The sequence below is a fragment of the Lissotriton vulgaris genome, chromosome 1_2 (genome assembly GCF_964263255.1).
Source record: "Lissotriton vulgaris chromosome 1_2, aLisVul1.2, whole genome shotgun sequence".
Taxonomy (NCBI): Eukaryota; Metazoa; Chordata; class Amphibia; order Caudata; family Salamandridae; genus Lissotriton; species Lissotriton vulgaris.
In genome coordinates, this window is record NC_141686.1 from 311,213,222 (window position 1) to 311,224,303 (window position 11,082).

General features: G+C 48.1%; 1 protein-coding gene across 1 annotated transcript in view; it reads right to left on the reverse strand.

Annotated features, from left to right (window-relative positions):
- The window catches only part of PRPF19 (pre-mRNA processing factor 19), a 65,383-nt gene extending 55,638 nt beyond the window's left edge, over window positions 1–9,745 (reverse strand). The window contains exon 1 of the mRNA XM_086953334.1: window positions 9,482–9,745. Coding sequence (XP_086809460.1) covers window positions 9,482–9,500 — 19 coding nt within the window. The 5' untranslated portion in view covers window positions 9,501–9,745. The remainder of the gene's footprint in view (window positions 1–9,481) is intronic.
- Between the last annotated feature and the right edge of the window lie 1,337 nt (window positions 9,746–11,082).

Sequence of the window (11,082 nt, forward strand, 5' to 3'; positions counted from 1 at the left end):
TTCAAAAATCTTTGCTGGGAATGGGAGACAGGCGATGGGTCTATAGCTTGCTGGGATGAGAGGGTCTAGCGTAGGTTTTTTCAGCAATGGCTTTATAATCGCCTCTTTCCAGACTGAGGGATATATACCTGTTGCGAACATAGCATTGCATATAGTGGACAACGAAGGGGAAATTGCTTCCGGTATGCGGTTGAGAATTGAAGGGGGACATGGGTCGAGGGGTGAGCCGGATTTTGTGTTGGCTACCAGACGTTGAATGTGATCCTTATCTACGGAATTAAAAGATAATAAAGTTGGCTGAGTGCTCGTAAGGGGAGGACTCGAAGATGGTAGGGAGGCAGAGCATGAGAAAGTCTGAAAGATGGAACTGACTTTTTCCTCAAAGAAGCTGGCCAAGGCATCTGCCAGTGATTGAGAGCCTTCTAAGGGCGGCGTCGGGGGGTTGGATAGAGTGGTAACTACCCTGAATAGTTCTCCTGACAAGTTTTTTGCCTGATTGATTTGAGTGATAAAGTAATGGCTTTTCTCAGTGGTTATCGCTCTTTTGTAGATGGCGAGGGCATTTTTATAGTTGGATTTGTCTGCAGGGCTGTAATTGCGATGCCATTGTCTTTCGAGGTTCCTGCAGTATTGTTTCTGCATGCGTAGGGCCTCAGTGAACCATGGGGCTGAAGGTATTTTTCTATTTCGGTGTGATGATTTGAGTGGGGCTAACTTGTTACAGGCCGTGTCTAGGTTTGTCAGGTAGTTTGAAGATGCTTTGGTAGGGTCTTGCTCATTGGGGATGTAATTATCCTGTATCATCTCTGCTAATTGTGTTATGTTAATGTTTTTCCAGTCTCTGTATGTTGAACGGGCTAGTGCAGTGAGGCTCGGTTTAGTGGAGTTTGTTTGCACTGTGAAACAAATAGCTGAGTGGTCTGTCCAGATTAGAGGAATTATTTGGGTGATATTTACAAGAGGATTGTTAGTAAATATACCGTCTAGTGTGTGACCTGCCTGATGAGTCGGGGAATTGATAAGTTGCATTAGGCCTGCAGCTTCAAGGTCTGCAAGAAGTTGCGTAGTATCGTGGTTATTCGAAGTCTCAAGGTGAAAATTGAAGTCACCTAATAGCGTAAAATGAGGGGCGTCGGCGACTGCTTCGATTAGACTACCTATGTTGGCTAGAAACTTAGCTCTTGACCCTGGAGGGCGGTAAATCAGCATTCCCTTGAAGGATGATTTTGCTGATAGGCCTAGAGTGAATGTGAGAGACTCATATTCTGGACATGTATATGGTTTGGTCGAGAGTTTGAAGTGGCTTTTATAAATTATGGCAATGCCGCCACCTCTTTTTATAGGTCTGTCTAGTCTACAAACATTGTAGTTGATTGGAGTGGCTTCTGCAAAATCGGGTCCTGAGGCTTCATCACCCCATGTCTCGGTGATGAACAGTAGGTCTAGTTTGTGCGCGTCGATTAAGTCGGCGATTTCTGTTTTGTGCTTGGGGAGGGATCTGGCGTTTATTAATGCTGCTTGAATTGAAGGTAGGTTATTTGTTGAAGGTTTCCCGGAACATTTGATGCAAGTCGGACATAAAAGTGGGCCTAAGATGTGATTAGAGTAGCTTAAATATGGGGGTATATGCGGTTGGTCCGCTCGGTGTCTCAGTTGTCGTAATTCATCGGTGGAATAGGTTAATCTCACCGAGTCAGTAAAAGGCCATGGTGCTGGAGTTGCAGGGGGGGTGGCCGTTGGCCCGTCCTCGGCGCGGACGAGCGCAGACGGGCTTGCCTTAGGCGCGCCTTTGGCGCGCAAACGGCGCTCCCGCTGCGCTCGTCCGCTGCGCTTCCGTAGGAAGCACATGTTTTATAATTGCGGATGACGTAAATGGAGAGGGGGCGTGGCCTCAAGAAGGGGCGTGGCCTCCGTGAACGTCGGGAATGGCAGCAGCGCTAAACTCCGCTGCACTGCCACACGAAGGTGATGTTTGTGTCCTGAGCTAAAGTGCCAAGAGGGGGAGTGAGGAGGTAGGTAGTACACAACAAATAAACAAGTGACTCTCAAATGTTAAAAAAACAGTAGATTAAAAGCACACTCCCGGCTTCCGCCTCAGGAGAACTAATAGCATCAACCGGCGCTTGTAATCAGCGTCCTTATGAGTGCTCGGCGCTTGGTGTGGCCTCGAGAGGGGGCGTGGCCTCAAGAAGGGGGCGTGGCCTCCGTGACCGTCGGGAATGGCGGCAGCGCTAAACTCCGCTGCACTGCCGCACGAAGGTGATGTTTGTGTCCTGAGCTAAAGTGCCAAGAGGGGGAGTGAGGAGGTAGGTAGTACACAACAAATAAACAAGTGACTCTCAAATGTTTAAAAAAACAGAGTAGATTTATTTATTTATTTATTTATTTTAAAAGTTTTATATAGCGCGGACAAGATCTTTGCAGATATCAGAGCGCTTTACACAGAAGGGGTAAATGAGGGAGCATAGTCAGACAGGTAGTTCAGAAGAGTAAACAGTACCGTCATGTACATCAATAATACAATTAATACAGATAAGCAACGGGGTCAAATAAAAGATATATATATAACTATATAGGAATATGAGGTGGTAATCGGTGCGATACACAAATAGAAGCACACAGTAAGTTACATGGAGGTGACAATAGTGAGCGGTCAGCATCATCAAAATATAGGAGGTAGCAAATGGTGCATTCCAGGGATAAAAGTGAAATGGGTGCAGCTTATAACAATTGTACAGTATACAAGTAGAGGTATAATGCTAATGATAAGCTGGAACCAGGTACCGGTGCAAACAAAGAGCTAAATGAGTCAAAAATGTGACTAAAGAGCAGCCAGAAATAGATGAGCTAATGATCGGTGCATTAATATCAAGTAGAGGTATACTACTGCAATACAAGGCAGACATTCGCTAGTTGAAAAAAAATCTAAAGAGGCCAGTTCCCAAAGCGTGGTCAAACCGTGAAAAAGACTAGTCCATGATGGCCGACAAAGAGAGAGAGACCAGTCTAAAATGGCAGCCAAATTGTAGTGATTGTTGAGTTTAGTTTCCCTTTCTACTCTGGGTAGGTCGAGTTAGTCCATCTTCCGTGTTGCTTAAAGGGGAGGATAGAGTTCCGCTTCTATGCTGCTAGATGGTGAGGAGAGAGAGAGGCTTATCTCTGTCTTGCTGATCCCTGCCCTCGTTGGTATGTAGCCTCATGGTCATCTTGTGGGCAGGGAGGCGATTTATGGGTCCAATTTATGGCCCCAGCCATATTAGCCAATGGAGAGTGTAACCATCGCAAAGCCCGCGAAAAATACAAAGCACACAGATATCAGCTTGAAATTCCAGGCATAGGGTAGAAAACCGGCAAGTTTGTTTAAAGTAGCATTTTTTTTTCCGTGCATAATTCCGGGCAGCAAGAGAGAAACCAACAAGAGTAATTAAGGTGAAAGATTTGCGTGCAGTTACCTTCCGAGTCGTCCCTGCCGCTGCTCAAGTAGTTTTGCGTGCAGTATGCAGAATGAAAAATCGGCATGATTATTTAGAGTGGTAGCTATATGTGCAGTTACCTTCCGAGTCTTCACTGACGCTGCTGCCCAGATCAGGCACCTCCAGAGTTGCGTAGTGGTTGCCCAACACACACAAACAGACAGGGTACACCGGAGCCTCTCCCAATGCCGATTGCTCCGTTCTCGCCGATCCACTGGGAGGGGGGAGAGGGGGTGCCTCTGCCCAAAACACACAGACAGGGCAAAAACCGGGGCCGCTCCAGCTGCCCCATTAACCTGAGCTTGTTGATCCACTGGCAGGGGGGAGGGGGGTAAGCCTCCCGCCGGAGCGCTGCTGCAGACAGGGCACACCGGAGCCGCTTAGATGCCCATTGCTCCCTTCTCGTTGCTCCACAGTCTCCACAACATCCCGCCGGAAAACGATGCCCATCGTACATCGTATCATTAAAAGCACACTCCCGGCTTCCGCCTCAGGAGAACTAATAGCATCAACCGGCGCTTGTAATCAGCGTCCTTATGAGTGCTCGGCGCTTGGTGTGGCCTCGAGAGGGGGCGTGGCCTCAAGAAGGGGGCGTGGCCTCCGTGAACGTCGGGAATGGCGGCAGCGCTAAACTCCGCTGCACTGCCACACGAAGGTGATGTTTGTGTCCTGAGCTAAAGTGCCAAGAGGGGGAGTGAGGAGGTAGGTAGTACACAACAAATAAACAAGTGACTCTCAAATGTTAAAAAAAACAGAGTAGATTAAAAGCACACTCCCGGCTTCCGCCTCAGGAGAACTAATAGCTACTGAGATTATGAAAGCTGGATGGCCAAATTATGTTATTAACTCAACAGAACCAGCAAACCAAATCTTCCCTATTTCCATCCACACTGACAATAAACCCTGAACCGATCCAATCTCCCTCCCCTGTCGACCCACTCTACAACTCATGGAAATCCACCATCACTCATTACAATATCACTACCCCTATCTTCACACTCCGCCGCCAAACAACCACTACAATGGCATCAACCGATCCCTCCAGGGCCAACAAACTCACAGTTAATAAACACCGCAAGGCTGATCTAGAGCTAAGCAGATCGGTCTCAAACGAAAGTCTTTCCGCTACTGATTTCACTACAGGCACTGCCCCGTGACTCCAGGAGACCCGACTATACTCTCGCAAACTATCCCCAACTCCACAGACCCCAATCCACCTGCCCAAACCATCACCACAACCAACGTCACCGAGAATCCCTTGGACACTGAACTCCCTCTAACCACTGCACACTCTCCTTCCTCGGACCCACGACCACATGGCCAAACCATCTCCATTTCTAATCCCACTGCCAATCCCCTGGACACCGACTTCCTCCTAACCATGGCTCACTCTCCTCCCCTGGTCCCACGACCCACAACACCTCCCCCTTACCTCATGACGGGAAGCATCAATGACCCGACTCCTCACGTCCAATCTATCCCCACTCCCAATCCCAATGATACCATTCAAGCCCATAACTCAGTACTCTCTCTCCTTCCACAGACCGTAGTCATACACTGCTCCCGCCAAAGGCAAGATGCCCTTTTATTTCACTTACCCAGCAACTGATCCGAATGGAGCAGAAAATAGACTCCCTAGCTGCCGATATCCTACACCTACAACAAGACCTTCCCAACCGGATTAAGCCATCTTGATCATACACTCCGGGTAGCTACGCACCTTCCCCCACACAGCCTCTTCTATGGCCCCACTTGGCAGCCATGGCCCACCATTCCTATGAGAAGTCAGGCACATCGACCTAGATGAGCTCTCTGCCCCTTTTCAGTACGAGAAGCAGACGAGATCAAGGACGCTTACCTCGCAATAAGCCAAGACACAGCTCCTATCACAATCCCAGTTATAGTGGGCACAAACAGAATCCCTAGACCTGCCCTCACACCCAGACCCCCTGCTGAATACACTTCTATACATAAAGCATGCACCAACATTGAAGCTCCCTGACCTCTATCTTGCATGCTACTTAACAGTAGATCAGCAGTGCAACGCGACACAGACATTGCTGAAGTTATACTCGCTGAAGAAATAGACATCGCATTCCTCACAGAATGCTGGCTCAATGACCACTCTACCCCCATTCTAGACCTTCTCACCCCTCCAGGATACATCATCATCAGACACGACAGACCGATCAAAACAGGTGGCGGTCTAGCGATCATTCACAAAGAAGGAATACAGCTTACCACATTAAAAGCTACAGAATGCCAGACTCTTGAGTAACTAGGTGTTGAATTTACAGTCAAAGGCACCACGCCCATCAAATTTCACATCATCTACCATCCTCCGGGTGAGCGTACCCCTTTCGCTGAAGAACTAACCGACCTAATAACACGCTGCTCCCTAACAGACACGGAAGACGTGTTCCTGGGTAACTTCAATATCCACTGGAACAACCCAGAAGACACCACAGTCCAGAACCTCTCCAACCTGCTTGAAATTTCCAACCTCAAACAACTCTGCAATGAGCCAACACACATCAAAGGAGCAACTCTGGATGCGATCATTACCGAAAATGAGCTGGTCTCTCTGAGATCGATTTCTTCAATTGACTGGTCTGATCACAATCTCATACTGTTTAATATTGACTCGCATGTCAGATACCAACCAATATGATCTGACAAACCTATGCACTGGACCACGAACATCAAAAAAGTCCCTATAACCAAACTTGAATACAGGACTCATGCCCATCTACAACTCCAGCCTTCTACTATGACAGCCGATAATGGTTATCTGACTGTTTCAACCACCTGTTTTCTCCCCTTCACTGTATGCCTAAGTATTATGTTTTGCTTATATCTTTATGCATCCTTATATCCTGCGATGTAATGCAATTTTCAGCCCACTTCAATTCCACAAAAAAATGACGCAGGTGTTAGATCAAGTAGCGCCACTCAAACATGTGAGATTAAATCTAAATCTTGACTCAATGTGGATCTTAATGAGAGACGACAATTCAAATTCGGAAAGGATGTGGATGGAGACTAAACCCTTCGACTCTACATCTAGAGCAGCTTAGACGGCCCGGTTGGCATATAAAAAACAAATTTCTAGAGAAAAGCCCACTTTCTTCCAAAGCCAACTAGACCAGGCGAAGAAGAGACCTAGAGAACTCTTCAACATTGTTAAAAATCAAACAAACGGCACATCACCACACAAAATAAAAGGCACCAAGGATTGATGCGAAGAAATCGCCAGCTTCTTCAAAGTCACATAAATTGAGCAATCCTTCATCCAAACCTCGAATCCTCCTTCCCTCGCAACCTGCCCCCCCCCCCCCTTTAATCAATCTTGACCAAAAAGAACTAAATCATACCAAGGACAACCAGGTCCGCCTCTAACTGAAAATGATGCTAATTGGCCGAACTTCGAACTCATGTTGGAAAACGAAGTCTTCAATATAATTGCACGTTTAAAGCTTACTTCCCACACTATGGACCCCCCACCTATCCACAACAGTAAAAAAAAAAAAAAACTCAACCACATTATTCCCCCTTTCTGGATGAAAATCATCAACTCCTCTCTCACATCAGGCTGCGTCCCATACTCCCTTCAACTAGTTCAAATCACACCCAGGGGGCGACCCTAACGAACTCAACAACCTCAGACCTATCTCCAACCTCCCGTTCCTAGCTAAAACATTGGAGAAGTGAGTTATACAACAACTGAACAAACATATTGATGACTTCAACCTCCTCAACACCTTTCAATCGGGATTCAGGAAAGATTGTAGCACCGAAACAGCGATGCTCAGTATTTCAGATGATATCCACAGAGCCTTAGACGAAAGTGAAGCCTGTCTCCTCATTCTTATTAACTCGTCAGCGGTGTTTGACACAATAAATCATCCAGCTTTACTTGAGGCTTTAAAGAGGCGCTCTGGCATTAATGGCATAGTACTAAAACGGTTCACTTCCTTCCTACACAACAAATTAAAATCAACTCTGTATGCCAACACGAGTCACTCTTGGGGTGCCGCAAGGCTCGCTCCTTTCACCATCCCCTCTTTAATCCCTTCATGCAACCCCTTACAATTATTCTGAAATAAGCAGGAGTTAAATACCACCTATAAGCAGATGAAACACAAATCTACTACAAAATCAAATCATCCAGTGGCATCTGACACATCAATTTAACGCAAACCATTTAAAGCTGAACCCCGAAAAAACAGAATTAATACTGTTCGCTCCGAAAAGTAACCACCGAGCAATCCAAGACTGGCTCAAGAATCTTCATGCCCTGAACTGCTCCCTCGTCCTATCCGAATCGGTAAAGTCACTAGGCATTAACCTAGATAAGAACTTGTCAATGAAGGGCCAATCAAAAACTCTGCAAAAGGTGTGCATTACTCACTAAAACACCTCAAGAAAATTAAACATTTCATTCCCCAGGAGGATCTCAAGACAATAGTACAATCCCTAGTCCTTTCTAAACTGTACTATGGGAACGCCAAAAGCTCACTTAGCCCCACTAAGGTCAGTCCCTAACATGGCAGCTCGACTCATAACTGGTGTAAAAAAAGATTTGAACACCACACCAACTCTCAACGCCCTCAACTGGCTTCCCATGGAAGGTAGATGTATTTACAAATTGGCCTGCAACACACACAAGGCCCTTCACGCACATTTGCCCAATTACCTAAACTGCAAACTGGTAAAAGCAGGAAAATCCAGAACTCTGAGAAGCACCAACTCACTTCTTCTCACCCCTCAGAAATTGAAAAGGAAAACGACTCACTGCCGATCCTTTTCTGGTAACGTACCCAGGATGTGAAACACACTCCCTGTAGACTTCAGATTCAACACCTACTTCTCCTGCTTCAAAAGGGATCTGAAACTCCTTCTCCTCAACAATACTCTACCGACCAAGTCAGCTAACCTAGATTTCAATAACCTAGTGGACTCCCCCCTCACTTGACCATCAAGGATGGGTGGTTATCTGACTGTTTCAACTACCTGTTTTCTCCCCTTCACTGTATGCCTAAGTATTATGTTTTGCTTATATCTTTATGCATCCTTATATCCTGCGATGTAATGCAATTTTTCTTTCCTTTGTATATGTAAAGCGCTGTGATATCCACGGGTCAAGCTAGCGCTATATATCATTTCTATGTGATTTTAGAGTTTATCTGTTTGTATCTCTTCCTTGAGTGACTTTACAACTTGTACATTTGCAATTTTTTCCTCCTTTCGCTCCACTGGTACATTTGCAATGTTGTTTCTGTTTAGATCTCCAATGTAACTCATGTAATCCTAAATCCTTTTGTAACGCAACTGGTTCATTTGTAAAGCGCTCCGACACGTTCGGGTAATGTTTGCACTATATAAAATCACATTAAATATATAAAAATAAAACAAAATTAAAAATGGTAGTGGGGGGGGGGCTCACAGTGAGTAACAGATAAGAGTTTTGGGCATGTGAGGCAGGGGATTTACCGCAGGGGCACGGTAAGAGATGGGGCCCTGCGCACTGGGGGGGGGTCACAGTGAGTAACAGGTGACGTTCTGCCCCATGGGGGATCACAGTGTGTATGTAAGAGGTTTGAGGGAAGGGGTCACAGGGAGTAACAAGTGGGGTTCTACCCCCTGTTGGGGGTCACAGTGAGTAAGAGGTGGGGCCCTGCCCCCTGGGGGTCACAGTGAGTAAGAGGTGGGGCCCTGGGGGGTCACAGTGAGTAAGAGGTGGGGCCCTGTCCCTGGGGGTCACAGTGAGTAAGAGGTGGGGCCCTGCACCTGGGGGGGTCACGAGTAAGAGGTGGGCCCTGCCCCTGGGGGTCACAGTGTCTACCCCACCCACGTGTATAGGTGCATTCCTTCCACCAGGGGCTGCCCTTAAGCTGAGTCCACAGGTGGGGGCTGAGTCCACAGGTGGGGGCAGGCTGCACACACACCCCCTCCCGCCCCCGGGTATAGTCTTTCTTCCAGCTCTAGCGCGGTCACGTGGTACTCACTGGAGCAGGTCAGAGACATGGCTCCTCGGAGGGGGGCTCTCTCTCAGAGGGCGGCCCGCGCTGCCTCGGCTCCCCGGGCCTGCTCTGCACGCTCCTCGCGCTCGGCCGCTGCCTGCTACCCCTCCTCCGGGGCGCCCCTAAATCCTGCAGGCCGATAGACTGGGGGTACGTCTCGCGAGTAGGGTCCCCTGGCTCGCGCAAACCACGATCTGCGTCTGCGCATGCGTCTCCGCGTCCCGCGCGCGTTCTGACGACGTCAGGAAGGAGGAGGAGTCGGTGTGACGTACGGTACAGGGGAGCCGGCATCCATGTTGAGTCGGGCGCCGCGGACGCAGTAAGCGCTCGTCAGCCTTGTGACAGCCATATTGGCTTGGGGACGCTGCACGCCTCCATCACAACTCTGCTGTCGGCGTGGTGAGCAGGCCCAGGCGGGCAGATTCGTCTTTGGTTTTTAGTTCTCACGTGCAGCAGCGCATGCGCTGGATGTACTCTTGCTTGTGAGAGATATATACAACAAGGGGCTCCGCTCGCAGCCCGCCCACTGCTTGACATTGGGTGGCTTCATGGTTGCTCTTATTTCCTGCCTCCTCATTGGTCAGCGCGTGCTAGCTTCACTTCCTCTTCTTTTAACTGGAGCATCATCTGTTTCAGTGGTTTTGTGTCTATGTCTTGATTTAATAACGTCAAAAAAGTGTATTTTAACTTCCATTACACGGTTTATCAGTTGTTGTAATTCAAATGAGTTTTATCCATCAAAACCGTTGTGGTGTAAATAACCCGGGTTCTGGGGAACACAGCATTTGGCGGAGTGCAGTTGTGCTAAGTGTAGGGGTCTGTTAGCTTGTGTGGGGCAATGTAAATAAAGGACACTGACACAGTTACTGGGACGGTTGGACCGGAAGTCCCGAGCGACTTCCCTCCGTTTATTTATAGCCTTCAGGTCAGGCCTGACCTGAAGGTGATACAATGTGTGCAAGTGGTTCCGGGGCTCAGCCGAGACCCTCGGACCACTAGAACGCTACATCCCTTCCCAAGTTAGTTCTTTGTTTATTTTCTTGTTGTGTTCATATGTTGTTCGTGAGTAGCACATATATTCTGCCAGTCTCTGACTGGGCTTAGGGTTAGGCCGGAGATGGTACATCTGCCTTCCCCTCGCTGGTGTGGCTGTTCGCACAGGCGATTGCACTGGTGATATTGGTGCCGGTGGAGTCGGTTCCCTTTCATGTGGTGTTTCCCTGGGTTCTTTTCCATGTTGACCCGCTGGTTGTTTGATGTTGTGGTTTTCAAGGTTTTCATCAGCTTCTGTTGCTCCCGCTGGGATGCGTTTAAACCAGGATACATTGCGGGTCACCTCTTCTCCATTCCTGTGCGCAGTGACTGCTGTGCCTTTGGTGTCTTTGATGACCCATGGTTCAGGCTCATATGGTGTTCTGAACTTGCCTCCTGGTCTTCGTGTCCGCAGTAGCACCGTATCTCCCGGCGCCAGTTCTCTACTCTGTACTCTCCTCTTTGTGTTGATCCGTTCATTGTTCATTCTTCTCCTCTGCTGGGTCTCGCTGGGCATGTAAGGTTCTGGTGTCCAGCCTTCGGTTATCGGGAGA